General features: G+C 35.7%; 2 protein-coding genes across 3 annotated transcripts in view; one reads left to right on the top strand and one right to left on the bottom strand.

Annotated features, from left to right (window-relative positions):
• Nucleotides 1-18,792, top strand: part of SPPL2A (signal peptide peptidase like 2A) — a 375,774-nt gene that overhangs the window by 99,601 nt on the left and 257,381 nt on the right. The gene's annotated exons all lie outside the window — the stretch shown is intronic.
• The window catches only part of AP4E1 (adaptor related protein complex 4 subunit epsilon 1), an 84,318-nt gene continuing 66,935 nt past the window's right edge, over nucleotides 1,410-18,792 (bottom strand). For both annotated transcript variants that reach the window (XM_069098044.1, XM_069098045.1), the window contains 5 exons: nucleotides 15,004-15,262; nucleotides 10,835-11,404; nucleotides 8,848-9,038; nucleotides 6,918-7,075; nucleotides 1,410-4,816 (listed from right to left, as the gene is read on the bottom strand). In XM_069098044.1, the coding sequence (XP_068954145.1) occupies nucleotides 4,656-4,816; nucleotides 6,918-7,075; nucleotides 8,848-9,038; nucleotides 10,835-11,404; nucleotides 15,004-15,262 (1,339 nt within the window). In that variant the 3' untranslated portion in view covers nucleotides 1,410-4,655. The remainder of the gene's footprint in view (nucleotides 4,817-6,917; nucleotides 7,076-8,847; nucleotides 9,039-10,834; nucleotides 11,405-15,003; nucleotides 15,263-18,792) is intronic.

Below are 18,792 nucleotides of genomic sequence, written 5' to 3'. Positions count from 1 at the left end.
CATTTGTTTCTCTAAAACCTCTCTCTACATATGCCTCCTCCCCCACACCACCTCGATCACCAAAGTCCCTAGAGCCTCTGAGTGTATAAGTGCTATCCCAGGAAGATTGACTACACACTTTGCTGTCCATTTTACGTTCTTGTTCAGCTCTCCAGAAGCTCAATCTTGGCAAATGCCACTAAAAAGGCTCTATCCATTCACTATAGTGTGGTATGAACTCTTGGCTCAAACCCACTTCACCTAAAAAGAAATGCAAATGGTGGGGTAGTTGCTAGATAACTTTTGAGTACTTTCTGTCCTTATTTTCACGAGATTCTATCTCAAATGGAGACTGCTGTCGCATCTCAGTTTCACAGAGCCTGATGAAATAAAAGGTTGGAGAGTCATGGAATGAGGCATGAGGGAGGCAAATGAGTCTAAGTATATATTTGTGAGGGACAGTTAGGTGGCACAGTGATTACAGCACTGGTCCTGGAGTCAGGAGGACCTGAGTTCAAATCTGACCTCAGACATCTGACACTTACTAGTTGTGTGATCCTGAGAACCTTACCACTCTGATTGCCTTGTGTGTGTATGTATGTATGTATGTATGTATGTGTATATATGTATATGTATACAGAGAGAAAGGAAAACCAATAGAAAACTGTAACCTGGAGAAGGTACAAGTCCACTGGTTTTCCTAATGGATGGAGAGAATCCAAAACCCACTAGAGCTATCTAGTACTATAGGAAGAGGGCTACAACTCAGGTCAGAAAAAGTATGGTTTATTCAAACTCTGAAAATCAATAATAAATCTCCACATTCCATTAGGCATCCTCAGTGGTCAGACTGGAGATCTGTAGGGGATGCATTAGCCAGTATAAAAAATACCTAAGTACCTAAAAAAAATACCTAAAAAAATCTTCATAGGATCATAGGTTTAGAGCTGGAAGGGATCTTAGAAGTCACCTTTTCCAACTTTCTCATTTTACAGAAAAAGGAAGTTAAGTGAGGCCCAAAGAAGCTGTCCTTTGCCTTGGATCACAGATAGTAAATGCCAGCTTCAGTATCTTAATACTGACTTCTAATCAAGTATTCTTTTTACCATATTTTTAGTATAGCTTGATTTATATTTTCTTGCTTCTTTGAACATGATGGCACTAAATGAGTCACAGTGAATCTTTCCCCATCATTTGAAGAGGGAATATAGGAATTAATTTACAGTCTAAATTGTCTTCCTCTCTAGTGAGGGAATAATAAATAAGTAGCTTTCGTAACTTGCCATTGCAGTAGTAGAGCAATTTAGTTATTCCTATGTACTCTTTTCTCTGTTGCTTCTACTCTTTTAGTGAATACCACTAGTTTCACTGGTATTATTTGACTGTTATTTAACTAGTTACAAAATAATGAATGCAAGGACCAGAAGTAATTAGTATCAACAATTTTATGCCAGTTGTACATTTAATTGAACTTTTCCAAATTAGAGAACCCAACTCCAAAACATGAAAATTACTGCCTGTTAAGATACATTTCATTTTCTCTCCCAAAAGTTTAACAGTAAAATACTTACAAATGAGTAAGTTCAGTGCACTTTCAATAACTATCTGGCTGAAAATAATGAGACAAAAATGGCTTCTATCCATGAAAAGAGATAGTTCCATAAAAAAGATAGCTCCAACATTTTCAAAATATTAACTTTAAATAAAATGAGGGTGAGGGAAATAAAATACTGTCTTTCTACCACACAGAAATTTTCCTAGACAACATTAAGTGCTTGAGACAGGGCTTTGCAACATTTGATTAACTGACCAGACTGGCATCTCAGTCACTACTTGACTACTACCTATAACCTCCACTCCAGTGTTCACCCCTTTCTCTGCTCCCCTTCCTCTAAGGTTGGTTAACCCATACTGGATGCCTCTGCTAGGACAGAAAAACTTCCCTTTCTACACATGTCCCTCCACTGAGAACCACACCATCTTACTTCTATCTACCATCACTGCACTTAAATCTTTACTGCCTTTCCTTTTATTCACTCCAATTTTACATTTATTGCCCCAGTGTGAATATCCAAGGTGAAGAGTATTCATACTGCTGAGCATCTGGAACCATTACCAGCTCAACATTCTTAGTGTTGTCCCTAAACCTAGCACAGAAAGTTGACTATGCAGCAATGAGATTGGTTCCACAAATACATGAAATCAGTCTCATCCCATTATAGTCAAATTGAATAAAATGTAAAGAGGATGATCCCTGATTTAGAATTTAAACATTCAATAAACATAAGCATCATATGCACTGTTATTGAATACTTTAAAATCTAATGAATTTTGTTCATAAACTGTATTTGTAACATTTGGTTTTGAAATCACTCATAAAAAAATTTAAAGTCTTAAAGTAGAACTGTAGTGATTAGATTCAGCTGTTAAATGAGGGAAAGCACATCTATGGAAGAACTCCAAATAGCAGAAACAACAATGATGTGATAAGCCTTGAACTACTTCTTGTATACCTCCCTCTACTCACTGGCTTCTGTGCCCCACAGCATCCATCCATTGGCTTTACTCCTGCTGCAACAACTTCTGGAGCAAGGGAGGGATATACCCCCTTATAACCCAAGAGAGAAGAAAAAACTTTGCAGTGTTCCTTCCACATAAGCCATTTAACCTACCTACTTGAGAAGTACTCCAACACTGATTGCAGATGGGCTCAGGAGCACAAGCTTACCCTAGCAAGCGGAGGAAGGGAGAGTCCAAGTTCCCATATGGCACCATATGCTTTTGCACTGTGACAGAGGGATGCTCCTTTTCTACTAATGGCTGTAGCAGCAACAGAAATAGCACGAAGGGCAGGATAAATATATCACTGACTAGGGCAGGAATGGAACAGAGCCTTAGAGGAAGTTGCCATGCCACTGCTGCCTCCTGCCCCAGAAGCAACACATCACTGCCTTCTCTCCCCTTGCCTAGGCATGGGAAGGATGAGGGTAGTCTCTCACTCATCACAACATGGGAAGTTCATAATGTAGATGATTCTTTTGTCCTTTAAACATTGTTGTAAGCAGGATTGTACTATATGTTTAAATGAATAGGTCATGATAAAGTATTACTTAAAGAAATGAGCAACTTAAAATTAGCTATGAGAAAATACTGCCTGCTGCTGGGAAGGCATACTCTAGAGCATATACACAACCAATTAAATTTGTCAGGTCTAAGAAAATCCTGTAATATTTTCATCAGCTATGATTAGGTGCTTTTGGGTTTTTTTGTTTGTTTTGCCTTTTGGAGGGCAATTGGGGTTAAGTAACTTGCCCAGGATTACACCGCTAGTTTTTTTGTGTGGGTATTAAGTGTCTGAGGCCGGAACTGAACTCGGGTCCTCCTAACTCTGGGGCCGGAGCTTTATTCACTGTGCCACCTAGCCGTCCTAATTAGGTGCTTTGACTTGAGTGAGTGACTATATAAATTAAGTACTAACTGCTATTTATCATTTAAAATGGCATTGCCTGAAGAATCTCCATTGAACTATTTGAAAAATGAAATAATAACTTCATAAAGTACTTAAGACTGTAAAATACTATCTCAGTTTTTAACATTAATCTACCATCTTAAAGTTTTGAAAATATTAACTCAGTTTAACATTAAGTTCCTCTTACTGATAAAAGTTACAGTTTTGATAGTGACTCTCAGAGGCTGCCAGTTACCTATGTAACAAGTGAGGGGGGAAAAAAGACTCAGACAACAAGAAAAAAAATAGCATGTCTTTACTGCAGTGCCTATAAACATTATCTGTGCTGTTGCTATTCAGGTAATGTTCAAAGAGTATGAAGCATGGATGCCATTTTACTCCTAAAGCAAAATTAGCTTAAATGTCACAGGCAGCAAATGATGCCAAGATATTACCATGAATGAGGTGCATATTTTTGTAGTATGCCCAATGAGGGATTTTATTTCTATATAATGTTTAAGTGGGTATTTTTTAAAAAATATAGTCTGCACAGTGATTAATTTTCAGCTTAAAAAAGTAACTTTGAGAAAGGGGCAGATTTTGTGGTCAATTCTCAGTCATACATGTATGGATTAAATGTAAAACAGTTAAGGCCAAGATGGCTTCCTCTTGCCACCCAACATGCTTCTGCACCCCCATCACCAGTATCAGTTGGTATGGGCTCAAACAACGTAGACTAATTTTAATACTAGTCTAATCAAAATATAATTAGGAAGATAAGTAGTTTGCGAAAAGTTAGACAATGCATTTCAAAACCAAATATTAATTACACTTGGGATTATCCACTTACTTCTCTCTCCATTAGCACAGATAAACTGAGATTTAACCTTATCTACAAATCCACTAGGTCCTAAAGTAAATGTGGTAACTAGAAAACTCCTTATTACAAAATAAATATTTCAGTCTCTCTATTCTAGGTCATGTTAAACCATTAACAGTTTTAAAATGCTAACAGGTCACTTTTGGGAGGACACAAATACTATACAATCCTGAGCAAAGTGATAAAGGTACAGTTTCTTGGAGTTCTTTCTTATCTAAGAAGTCCTTTAGGAAACACTTCAAAGTCAGATTATTCCTCTTTTCATTAGATGTACCGTGAGTTCATTTTACTTTGGTAAATAATTTTATCCATGTAAACCTTAAAAGTAGAAAACAAGAAGAGTTTTGATCAAGATTCCTCCATCACCTTTTGACACTGATACAGTAAATAATCTGGAAGAGAAGAGCAAGAGGATCTGAACCACAGAGCAACCATTCCTTCATGAGCCCTTAAGTGCAGTAAGCAGGGGACTGATGGGAGTAGCTGACAGGCCAATATTCCTTCATTTCCTAAAACAAAACAAAAATTATATATCCTCGATTTCAATCAGTTCAGCAGCATAAGAATTCAAAATATATGACATGAAACAAAGTTCAAGTCTACCATTAAAGGTTCACTTGAGTTCATGTAAGCTTCTTTCTGTTCTCCCAAACAACAGTTACTTCTTAAGCACCTCCTCTGGGCAGGATGCTGGGTTAGGTGCTTAATACTTTATTCACATCAAACATTAAAGCTCTAAATTTTATTTTTAAGAAGAAAAATCACTGTGAAAAAATTATTTTTAACAAATAATGAGGGGGTGGCTAGGTGGCGCAGTGAATAGAGCACCGGCCCTGGAGTCAGGAGGACCTGAGTTCAAATCTGGCCTCAGACATTTAACACAAAAACTAGCCATGTGACCTTGGGCAAGTCACTTAACCCCAATTGCCCTCCAAAAAGCAAAAAAAATTAATAATGATCCAAGACAAATGTCACTGTTTTGAATGGAAAATGATCTGAGATAAATGCCATTGTTATAAAACAGTATTTGTACATGTGGTACACATATGTAACACCAATGCTTTCAGTTATTTTACTGCTATGTAAGAAACCATGAATTCAATGATATTATATTGCTTCCATTAATCAGATAGCAATTTTTCTAATACTTGGTAGATGATCTATGAGACTGGCTATGGTCAAAAAAAGTACAGCCTTTGGTCAATGTGGTAATGATCTTCTCATACTAGATTTTGCCACAATAAAAAAATCTGTTATTATAATGTTTGCTTTTACAATATGCATTAATTTCTATTTCTTTATTCTGTGGATGGAAAAATTAGAATTATATATAAAATCATGAAATGCATAAAAATAGATTATATAAATAATACTAACTTTGAATTTTTCAACAAATAAGAAAAAATAGCAAAATGAAAATAACAAAGTGTTTACTATCAAAAGAAATAATGCTCTAGTTATTACTCTACAACAAAACATTCAAAGTTTAGTGTAGTAACATTCTTAATGTAATAAAAATATTTTTAACTAAGTCAGAAAGTAAGAAAAAATTAAAAAACACTTTAAAATTTATTTGTAAGTGTGCCATGAGTCCACATGACAGAGATGACCCAAGCTGCAAATTGAGATACACATTTTCTGACGAAAATATGGAAATTAATTTTGCTTGTCTATGAATTTGTTTTAAAAGTTTTGTTTTTCTTTTTTCTCAGTGGAGGAAAGAGAAGTGCAGAGAGGAGAGATAGGCACAGAATTACCTCCCTCTCCCTCCCCCCTCCCAAAAAAATTATAGAAACCTGTTATTTAAATGCACAGAAGAGACCAGAAGGAATCACAGACAAGCAGGTCAGCTTTGAAAGTAACTTCTATTTATCATATACTTTAAAAGAAAAGCAAGCTATTTATTACAGAAATTTGTTCTTGTGTACAATGCATTCTTTTTGTTCTACTGTGTATATGGAAGTGTTCATTTTAGTTCATGTTTGTTAAGTTCAGAATTTTAAAAATAGAAAACCAAAACCAAATGTAAATAAATGGGACCATGGGTACATTTGAGTACCAATCATATAGATACCACTTTTCAAATACATAATAATTGCTAGTAAATCAATATGCTTTTAAAGATACTTCAAAACTGATAAATTATGTACCTATTTCTTCTAAAATATTAATCAAAAAGCCATAAAAGTATGTCTCTGTTCACAAAAAGCTATACAAGTTCTAAGCAATTCAGCCAGTTCCAAAAGAACACAACCCAGGAGTTCCAGTCAGCTGTTAGGGGTCTATGATGAACAGTGGTAGTATGTAGGCAACACAATGATATTTAAGTGTTTAGTACAGAATTATAGGTGCTTTTTGTATGTGGAATGAAAAGACAAAGAAGAGAAGAAAAGGTACTATAAACATAAGGTTGGTTGTTTTTTAAAAAATTATTCTATGGGGTAGCTAGGTGGCATGGAGAATGGCGCGCCAGTCCTAGAGTCAGGAGGACTCAAGTTCAAACCTGGCCTTGGGCACTTGACACACTTACTAGCCATGTGACTTTGGGCAAGTCACTTAACCCCAACTGCCCTCCAAAAAAAGCAAAAAAAAAAAAAATATTCTACAAACCTATAATATCAACGATGTGCAGTCTTAGTTTCTGCTGCAGGGTCTTCAGAGCAAAAGGCAAATTAGCTTGAGAATCTGACATTTTTATGTTTTGTTTCACATCATTTGCAAAGGATAGCCAAAGTTTGCCAAAGTCTTCAGTACAAATCTTCATCGGTCTGAAATTATTTTTTTTATTAGTATGTTTCCAAAAGAATTAAATTATTCTAAACACAAAAACCTTTCAAATGCCACAGATATAAATAAAAATAAATATCTTAATAATCAGTATAAAAACAAAGCAACCTTGCTCCTATTAAAGAAATGATAAAACATAATTTCAACTTTTAATCTAATTCAGTGTAAAAAAAACACAGGCACCAGGAATTTGCGACTCAACTCCAAATACACAGTTTGCACTCCACATTGATGAATCATCAATGTATAAGTTTACCTATTAATTTTATCATATCAATAATTATAAATAAATATTATATCAATGTGATTTCATCAGTGTAACTATCCCCTTTAACAATGCATATAACAACCTATCCATTCCTTAGCAGACAGTCTCCGTGAGTTGCTGTGGCCAAAACATTTCATTACTTGTTGGTCAATCTTTCAGTGCTCAATCTGTCCAAAATGAGTTAAGGTGGTGCCTTTGATGACAAATATATAATCTGATGCCAGGTCTTTACTATAGGCTTATAAGGACCTATCAGAGTTTGTACCCTATTGAACCCAGGTTTATTTGGTTTTCTCAATGAATCAAAGTGTGATTTTTGTACTACTCTATGATTGATGTTATTAAATCTCCAAAATGTTTTCTTCCAAATGTGCTTTCATTTTTTTTTTTAAAGCAATTGGGGTTAAGTAACTTGCTCAAGGTTACACGGCCAATTATTTCTGGGTGTGGTGCTAAGTATCAGAGCCTGGATTCAATCCCAGGTCATCCTGACTCTGGGGCTAGTGCTCTTACTCACTGTGCTACCTGGCCGCCCCTTTCATTTTAATACTTAAACACAATCACATACCAAGGATTAGCCAGGGGTAGGGAGCCTGTGGCCTCAAGGCCACATGTGGCCCTCTAAATCCTCAAATGCAGCCCTCTGACTGAATCCAAATTTATAGATCAAATTCCCTTAATAAAAGGATGTGTTCTATAAAACTTGGACTTGTTCACAAGATTGCACCCAAGGACCTAGAAGGCTACATGAGGCCTTGAGGCAGCAGGTTCCCCACACCTAGATTAGGCCAAAAGCAAGTGAGAATTTTTAATAAGTATGACCCTTGGAATAAATACTATGCTTAATCTGCTAATGTTTACTGCTCTCTGATGTATACTCATAGACAAAGACTAGAAGTTTTTTCAAGTCAGGTACTGTATCTTACAATTCTCCTTCCCTCGTAGACCTAACTCAGGAAGCCATTTAATAAGTATTACATATACGCTTACTATAATAATTTAAAGGAGGAAAAATGTAAGAATCAAGCAAAACTGTAAGTCTGAGGTTTTTTAAAGGTTTTGTTGTTGTCATTTTTTTAAATAGAATCCTTGGTGTTTCCTTCTTCTCTACCTTAAGATGTCCTTCATTAAAAGAATGCTGACCTGAATGGTATATATGAAAAAATAAAAAGAATACTGAATTTGCTAGAGATTGTCTTCTCTCTTTCCTTTATAGCCTCCCACATTACCCAGAACAGTGCTCTGAGCACAATGGATATTCAGTGTTAGTTTTTCTCATTGATGATAAAAAATTAGATATTCTATAAGAATTAAATATTCTATAAGAAGAGATTTTGCCATAAGAACCAGTTGGATCAAAGAACACTTAATTAGATAAATGAATTATACATTTTTTTGAAGCTGCTTTAAAAAAGAAACATGAGAAATTTTAGGTTTAAACAAATCCAGTTAAACTGCTATCCCAAATGGTGAGAAATCAATTACCTAATGAAATCCAATAGTGATAAGGTTACTGAAAATTCTAGCTGAATATATGGATCCTCTTCCACCTGATATTTAACATAACCAGAAAGACCCTCCTCTGTAAAAGGTTTTTCCATCTGCACATGATGCTGGATGCTTTTTGTGCTTTCTGCTTCTATTACAGGAAAACAGAAGTCAGGATGCTCAAGGATCTGTAAAGCAATATAACACTGTATTGAAAATCTTTGTTAAAAAGTATCAACAGAATTAATGTGGGATAGCTGCCACTTTCTTTTTTTTTTAAATTGGAAACTTCCCCCTTTACAAAGAAAAATAATCAAGAGAAAATGTTATTGGGGTTAAATTCTGTAATAAAAATGTTAATATAACCAAAATTTTTGTAAAAGATATCAAGTCTTGGCCAATGGTCCAAGCTATATTCAAAACAAACAAAAAAAACCCTCTAGTCCAATGCCTTATTTGGTTCAATATAAATTGCTCTATAAAGTAATTAAAATTCCATTACAACAAATTCCAAATTACTTTGTTATATGTTATAGATCACATTTGCAGTCCACTAGAACCAAAGAATAAACAAAAACAACACCCAGTCATTTAATGCAAAGCAATAAATAAGCAAATTAAAAGTGTACTGCATACTACTAAGGAAAGAGTGGATATCATTCACATATTTATCTCTCAGTGAAGGAAGAGTAGTTGAGTAAATTGAGTAAATGCCTACTTGTAAGCACAAGCAAGGTGAGATTTTTGCTGGTTTTTTTCTTCTCTTCCTGTTGTTGGGGTTCAGTTTCCAAGGCTTGGGCTAAATTGTAAACACCTGAAGGATTGATGCCTTTGACCCCTGATAATTCACAGCTGTGCTGAGTCATGTAGGTTTCAGTGCCTTCTGGCTCTGTGGCAATCAGGGGCCAAGTCTATTATATATTCTGTGAGGCTGACATTTTGCTTTGGGGGTTCACTCATGAGAAGGCTCTTTTGACTTCCTGATAGACTCAGGGTAGCCATATGTTCAGAGCCTTCCCCCCCCCCCGCCCCCGCCCCGACTGCTTAGATGTCTGTGCTCCCTCCATCCAGTGATGTATGTAAAGTGTAGTGATGTTGCTATGTTCAGATAGTTGGGAGCCCTGTCTACTGGTCTTTGTGCTAATCTCTCTGCTTGTGTTTTCTATACTTACTTCTTTCTCTGTAATTGAAGTAAGATTGTTAACCCCTTTTTGAGCAGTCTTTTCCTTTAAAAGTAGATCAAAGAACCTGTGCTAGCAGGCCGTCCTGGGTATGCTAGGGTGCTTGATATTACTATGCTATGTGACAGGAATTTTGTTAAGGGAAATTTAAGGAATTTGTTAATAATAACAAATATTATCTCATTTGATCCTCACAACAACCTTGGGAGATAGGAGCCATTATCATCTCCATTTCACAGCAGAGGAAATGGAGGCAGAGGTTACATGGTTTAGTCAAAGTAACACAGTTAGCAAATGTCTGAGACTAGATGTGAATTCATATCTTCCTGACTCCAGGCCTAGTGTACTGTGTCATCTAACTGCCTCACCCGCTTTTCTCCTCAAATTTTTAGACTTTTTAATACATGTTTTGTTCTGTTTTGGTAGGTAGGTGAGTGTTTTTCTGGGTTTTTCCTAACAATGGTGGGGATATCTGAAAGTAATTATTAAAGAAATGGCACCAATTTGAAATTAATTTGGTTATCACTTTCCCCATTAATCCCTTGATTAAGCCATTTATTTCTCTAACTGGGTCTCCTGACCTAAAAAAAAAAAAAACAAGTTTTATCTTCTTACAATGTTCTCATTCTCACCTTCTTCAAAGTAAGGAAATTATGACAGTTCTTTTCCTTTTTTTTGTAGAGGAGTAAGAATTAGTAGTTGGGATAAGTTTGTGAGCTAGTACTTATAACCGATAAGAAAAATACTGATAAGCAAAAAGTCTCTCTTTAAAGCTAGACAAGATGAACAATCAATTTTCTTACCTTGAAATTTTCTGTAGGTGTAATTTCTAAATTCATACTCTTTAGTTCCAAACTACTCTTGTTGGCAACCAACCAGACCAGCAATAAGCAGTCATCTTTCCAAATTTTGCAAGAAGATACTTTTAACATTTCATTGCTACAGAGTTCCACTAAATCTGAATGTACATGTTCATGTAGCTCTTCCAATAAGGAAGAAGTTAAAGAGATTTCATTAGCAAATGAGGAAAGAGTAGGATGAGGATGGTGAAAAATCTCCATGCTATTATCTTCAAACAAAGAAGGTGGAGACAGGCTGCAAGCTGAGAGATTCTCGACCAAATGTAGTTCAGTGAGTGACTCAGATTTTAAATCTGATTCCAAAAATTCTGAACCAAGAGAACATTTCTTTAATCTTGTTTCTCCTTTATCCTGAAAATTGTTCAGATGATCATTATCTTCATAAGATGCCTTTGACAAAGGACTGAAAGAAGCGCAGTTAATGTTATGTGCACTGGTTACTTCTCTATTTTTGATGTCATTAACTTTTGATTTCCTTCGGAACTTGTGAGAGACTGTATCTGTTTTTCCCAGCTGCAGAAAAAAAAAGAAAGAAACTATTCCACCGATCATGAGTTTTGATATATTCTAACAAAATGATGTTCTAAATCTAGGCAGGTTCAAATGAACAATTTCATTAACCTGAAGGTTTTGCACTGCAAAGCAGAAACTATGAAAATAACAAAACAGAAAATTAGTAAGTTCAGAAATTTATGCTTGCAACTGCATAGCTTTGAATAATTTACTATTTTTTTTTATTTTCAACTATTAAAAATTAGAAGTGAGGTCAGAAAGTCAACATTAACCTAAACTTAAAGATCTCTTGGATTCTGGAGCATCAGACTATAAAACTAGACAGCCCAATTCTCTACTATATACTGAAGGGATGACTGAAACAAATCTTATGAAGGATATCTTCTGTATTTTTACATATGATATGATACTGCTTACATTTTATGTAAGATATGACACTACTTACATTTGCAGCCCCAGTTAAGGACACAGCAGAAATCAGGCTAGTGATGCAAATCACTAGGTTGTACAACATGAAAAAAAAAAATTCCCAGAATCCAAATGATGCCGAAATGAGAGTCCAAAAGAAAAATAGTTAAATGTGGAGAAGTTATTCTAATTATGATTAAAACTTACATTCTATCTCTGATCGTTTCTTAAAATGTAACACAAGGTGTATTAGAAATTGGCATAAAAATCATGCCCAGATAGAATCCTTGTTAAAATAGAAACTAGAACAAAATGTAACTAATGTAAATGAAGAACCTAACATTTAAAAGACTGAATGTGCATAACATATAGGTATACACAAATGCAGACACATACATATACACACACACAATCAGGAAATAGGGTGAAACAATAAAAAACAGTTGAACTTGAGAGCAAAAAGAGACAGGAGACTGAAACTTGGCTGTAACATTTATTAGTTGAATAACTGTGCAAGTCACTTAATCTCTGGAGTCATCAATGTTCTCAACTATAAATAGAAAATAATGCTTGCACTATTTAGTATACAATTAAATTTTACTCTTTGCTTCAAAGAATATAGTTATTATTCCATTGGTGTTGATTTTTTAAAAATTCAAACTATTTTTGCTTTTCTGAATTTGCATGGTTTTTTATGTTCCAGTACAAATGTATTTCTGTGAAACTGCATATATTGTTGGGAAATAGATATATTCCTTTCTATTTCCATTCAAAATTTTCTAGGTCTATCAATAATAGCTAACTCTTTAAAAATGCTATTCAGCTCTAGTTTTTTTTCATCAGGAATGTTTGGAAGTCCTTTATTTCATTAAAGATCCATTTTTCCCTTATAGGATTATGCTCAGTTGTGCTATGTAAGTTATTCTTGGATGTTAAGACAAGACCTTTGTCTTCTAGAATATCATGTTCCAAGCTCTCCATTCCTTTAAAATGCTGACTGCTAAATGTTGCATGATACTGAGGCGCCTCAATATCTGAATTCTGCAGCGCCTCAATATCTGAATTCTTTTTTTCTGACTGCTTACAGTATTTTTTCTTTTACCTAGAAGCTCTAGATATTGACTATAATATTCCTGGGATTTTCATTTGGGGAGTTCCTTTCAGGAAGTTTACTGTAGATTATTTCAATTTCTACTTTGTCCTCTGGTTGTAAGAGATCTGGGCAGTTTTCTTTTATGATTTCTTGAAATATGATGTCCATTTTTTAAAGTCATGGCTTTCAGACAGTCATCCAATGATCCTTAAATTATCTCTCTTCGATCTGTTTTCTAGGTCAGTTGATTTTGACAAGATTTTCTATTTTTTCAGTGTTTTGTTGTTTAGTCATTTCAATCATGGTTCAACTCTTTGTGACCCCATTTGGAGTTTTCTCAGCAAATATACTAGAATGGTTTGCCATTTCCTCCTCCAGCTCATTTTACAGATGAGAATTGAGGCAAACAGGGTTAAGTGACTTACTCAGGGTCACACAGCTAGGAAGTGTCGGAGGCTAGATTTGAACTCAAATCTTCCTGACTCCAGGCCCAGAGCCCTGTACACTGAGCCACCTAGCTGCCTCTCATGAAGCCATTAGCTTGCTTCTATTTTAAATTTCAGAAAATTATTTTGTAATTATTTGCATATGTGCTATATATTCCTACTAAGCTATAAACTCTAAGATCAGGACTAATTTTATTTATCTTTTACTCCCTCCTAGCATCTAATATAATACTCCACACTTAAATATTTGGTGAATTCCTTGACTTGTAGCTAAAGATGTTGGAGTAATAGCATAAATGTGTGAACTAACAAGTTTAAGTAATTTGTTTAGAAATGCTCTCTGTGCCCATACTAATTCCATCATCGATTCTAAATCCACCAAGAAAACTTTAGCAGGCTAATGTGCAACAAACAAAATAGAGCTTAAGTGAATCAACAAATTGGACTGGGATTCACACATTAGTCTCCCAGGGATCTGGTCAGTATAACTTTTTCTACTAGTGTCTGATTATCTTTGGTGTGACTGACAGCTGAGTGCTTGAACTGAGGGACCAGAGCCTGCAACTACATGATTTACATTTACATGATCAAATGAGATCATATTTATAAAGCACTTCACACAGAGCCTGGAACAAAGCAGGAGCTTAATTAACAAATGATTGTTCTCTTCCCCTTCCCCATTACAACCCACCTTATGTCTAGATGGGTGTGACTTCAAGAGCTTTGGTAAAATAATCTCTCACCAAAAATAACTCATCACTGGCCTAACTTGGCGCTTGAAATTTCTACAATTAGTCACTCTTCCTTTGTGTTAAAGCACTGAAAGTAGTTGTTATGTTGCAGATGTTATATGGAATAATATTAAGCCATTATCATCTATTAATACTTTAATTTGAAATAGTTTGTAAAATTCCTAGCAGTAAGCAAGGCCCTAAGAAAATAGGATTCAAGATTAGTAACTTTTTTTTTTTAAGGAGAGGCAAATGGAGGAAAAAAGCTGGGACTATAGGTTACTATTGTTGTTCACTAGATTTTCAGACATGTCTGACTCTTTGTGACCCCACTTGGGTGTTTTTTTGGCAAAGATCATGGAGTGGTTTGCATTTCCTTCTCCAGTTCATTTTACAGATGAGGAAACTGAGGCAAACTGACTTGTCCAGGGTCACACAACTAGTTCAATTTCTGAGGACAGATTTAAACTCAGAAGATGAGTCTTCCTGATTCCAAGGCTGGTGCTCTATCTACTGTGCTATCTACCTGCCTGCTTGGTCCCTAGGAGGATATTGCAGGGGTGGGAAACCTGCAGCCTCAAGACCCATGAAGCCCTCTAGGTCCCCAAGTGCAGTCCTTGGATTGAATCCAAACTTCACAGAACAAATACTCTCAACAAAAGAATTTATTTCCTCTCTTCAAAAGTCTACTAAAACAGCTAGTACTCTCTTCTTCTATTGTTAATCATATTCCCTACTGTCCAGTCTTATTCAAACCTTACATATCCCTCTCACTTTCCTCAGCATCAATTCCTTCCATTTATGCCTCAGATGGCATGTCAGTGTTTGGGTCCCTCCATGATTGTTCCATAACAGAGTATGGTCTTTCTGCCCAAAGTATGGATAATATAGATACATAGAGAAATATAACAGACTACTTACCAAACTGACTGCACTTTCTGATCCCAGCCCAACGAATAATGTTGAAGCCAGACGTTGTTTTTCTGCCTCTTCCTCTGAATGATGAAGGGCCTGGGAGGGATCTTTCTTTATCATCATCTGATCCACATTCTCCACTAATGTACTGTCCTGAGCAACAGGTTGAAGCTCAGGGTTGTTTCCTGCTTTGTTTTCCTTTTTAGGAAGATAGCCTTCTTTTCCCCATAATTTTTTCACACCTTCTAGCTTCAGGCTATTTGTCCTAAGGAAATTGGTAATGAGCCAAGTCAATTCAGGACCAAAGAATTACTTTCCTAAGACATTCTTCCAAAAGCATTACTGTTCCTATATTTTTCTTGAAGTAGCTTAGCACTAACATCACAAAGCATAAGAGACACCAGATAGCCAGAGTAAGACATAAGATTCTACTTAGCCACTGTGTGTCTACCCTCATTTTAACACATAAGTATATTCCTGAAGGTTTCAAAAATGAGAACTCACTACTGACATTTCAGAGATATTTCATTATACAATGGCTTCAATCTCAATTTCTTTATCATATCATTAATGATCTCTAATTCAACACCTGAGAAACAATGAATAGTAGATAAAAGAGAGGACCTCGGAGTCAAAAAGACATGAATTTGATTCTGCCTCTGACATACCTGTGCTACCACAGGCAAGTCACTCAAATTTAGTGTCCCAGAGAACTCTCTAAGGTTATAAGTTACAAGACAAGTTATTGACTTATCTTCACTAATGGAAAAGTTTCTACCATAGGAATGTCCTACCAATGAAAGCATAGGGCCAGACCAAAACCAAAATCACCATATATTACTAAAGGAATCATTTTGAGAAACAAAGAATTTTTTCTAAATGTTCAGCTTGTTCTTAGCTTTAGTTTTAGTTTAGAGGGTTTTCTTAATGTGAAGTAAATATACTGTCAACTAATATATGTGTATTTTCAATAAATGAAAGACTAAGGATCATTTTCCAAAATGCACATAATTTTAAAAGACTTTTTAAAAAAATAAACTCTTAAGAAAAAGAAAGAGATAGGAAAGAAGAATAACAGTAGTTTTTTTTAGGATATCTAAGATATATTTCTTTCCCAGATCAAAATAGTGATAAAGCAGCAGTGAAAATGTTGTTACTCTCTTCTAGCTTCCTATGCCCTGGCTAGCAAAATTCCAAGTTCTAACTCTACACATTCATCTCGCCTATGGAAAAGCTAAATTCAGGAATAAGATCTGGCACTGGCCTTACTTAGCACCCCCAGGACAAAAATAAGAGAATGAGTAGATGTAAGACGTTGCAGTTTGTGGCTGACATCTTTATGCTACTCTCCCTGTGTTGATAGAGGTGCACTGTTTTGGGCTGTAATGACTATTCACAATGCCTATTATATAGTGAGTGCTTAATGAGAGACTGATTCCAATGTTTCTAATCCCAGTTGCTGCCTCTTCTTACTTGCAGATTTAAAAACGTAAGGAGGGCATATAGAACTGGTAGCCTTTGACCATACATGCTCCACACAATACCATACTACGCACATAGGTTTGAATAGATTAGAAACAAGGAAGCTCAGAGCCAGACACTAACCCAAAGGCCTATGATGCAGCATACAAAATGTATAAGGAAGCCAAACTGAAATGCAGTTATATTTAACTACTTAACTTGAAAGAATATGACCTCTTCTTTTCAAACAATGAAAGTGAGAAATGTTACTGTTCTAGCACTGTTGCAACCTACTACCTCCACAAGTGCTATCATGGTATGGTCCCAAAGGACTGCCTTCTCTAGCTTTCACACAAGCACTGTAAGCCTTTGTACCTCAGCACAAACAACTCGGTGCATGAAGAGCACTGTTCTAGGCACACTGAGAATTTAGGAATGTAAGGACAACACAGTACTTGCTAACAGGCACACTTAAAGGGAAATTAACCTAAAAGGAAGATTTAGATTTGACTTGTAACTCCTTGTGTCACCCTGGCAGGAAGCACAGTAGCCACCCGTGGATCCACTGCCAAAGCTGATCAGAACAGAAGCTTTGACTTGCTTCATTTCTAATCTCAGTCAGTTTGCCTCTCCTCACTCCTAGAAAGCTCACCACATCAGTATCAGACTTAGTGAGGATACCCAATTGGCTTTATTCCTATTCTAGCTCAGAATTCCTGAGCTCACTATATAAAAGGTATCATAGCATGCATAATCATACCTGGCAGGATACATTCAGATTGTAGGTCTCTTGGGCAGGGACCATATAACCTGATTTCCTATACCATACCTAACATGAAAGCCTTAAGCAATTAAGCTTTATGCTAAGTGAGGCACTAATAAAAAGAAGTCCCCAATGGCTTTTAAAAGTCTGACTTATCAATCTATCATTTTATTCAAAAGAAATAAGATTAAAATTGTTGGGCTTGTCATTGTATCATTTTTGTACTATTTCTGATTAGTGAATATGGTGGTTCTTGGCTACATTGATTTTTAATTATAGGCCTTTGGAATATTAAATGGTCCTATTTAAGTATGATCTCATCCACAAGCCTACTATTGCTGTCATTCAAAAAAGTTCAAACAAGAGAAATGCAATTAATAAAGTTTTTGCTATTGTTTTGTTTTGTTTTTCCTTTTTGGAGGGAGGAAGGCAGGGAAATTGGGGTTAAGTGACTTGCCCAAGGTCACACAACTCTTATGTCAAGTGTCTGAGGCTGGATTTGAACTCAGGTCCTAATGACTCCAGGGCCGGTGCTCTATTCACTGTACCACCTTGCTGTCCCCAAAGTTTGGGTTTTTTTTAAAGTGGCAAATTGAAGAAACAACTAAACAACAGTTCAATAGCTATCTTAAAAAGCTTTTTCCCCCTATATGTTTCACCTACAGACATATTATTAGTGTTATCTATATCCCTCATCTATCTTGTAGAAATCTCAGGAAAGAGATGTATATATCCAACTATTGGGAAGTAGGCTGGCATAGCAGAGCATCAAACCACTCAGAAGACTAGGGTCTGAATTCCAGTTCTTCCACTAACTCAATGTGTTATATAAGTCACTTAACTTATATATATCTCAGTTTCCTGATTTGTAAAATGTAAATAAAGCTCAGTAATAGACCACATGTCTGTTGTCTAAGGGCTTGACTAACTTAAATTCAGAGAGACTCATTTATAGGCTAAATACTAATACAAAAAAAGAACTCAAATAAATTCCAATGAAGTATCTTGGCTACTGAGGACAAAAAATGAAATAACACATCCTTCCTCTCAGTATAGAGATAAGAAACTGCAGGAGCAGAATATTTCAACTACTGTTACTTTGATGATCAGTTTTATTTAACTCTTTTTCTTTACAAGGGAGAATTCACTGTACATGGGACAGAGTTAATTTTGCGAAATGACTGTGATGCTAAAAAATGACATAAAAGGTATTAGCAAAAAACTTAAAAGGAAAAGGGAGCTGAGAAAGAAGAAAGTAAGAGGATTCTCTGTGACTACACAATTATCTTGTATGCTCCACTCTCTAAATACAGCACATGCACATTCTTAACTTTTCTTAAGGTACCATTCCCATAAGGTGAAAATATGCACAAACAGGCTTTATAAGAATATTTCTAAGTATTCAGTCCAAGTCCAATCCTACATATTCTGACATCAGTTCTGTGGAGTTATGTTCATTCCAATTTAATAATGGTGGGCTGCCATTTCTTTCCTCCCTCTGCTTCTTAGTACTTAAGCCCTCTTGCCAACTATCCCTTGCATTCTTGACTCATTCCTCCAGGGGTAGGGAA

The sequence above is a fragment of the Petaurus breviceps genome, unplaced genomic scaffold (assembly GCF_028583685.1).
Source record: "Petaurus breviceps papuanus isolate PSGF00001 unplaced genomic scaffold, PetGlider_PUasm1.0 37, whole genome shotgun sequence".
Lineage (NCBI taxonomy): Eukaryota > Metazoa > Chordata > Mammalia > Diprotodontia > Petauridae > Petaurus > Petaurus breviceps.
The sequence above is the reverse complement of the archived record's forward strand: the minus strand, read 5'-3'. Positions and strand labels throughout refer to the sequence as shown.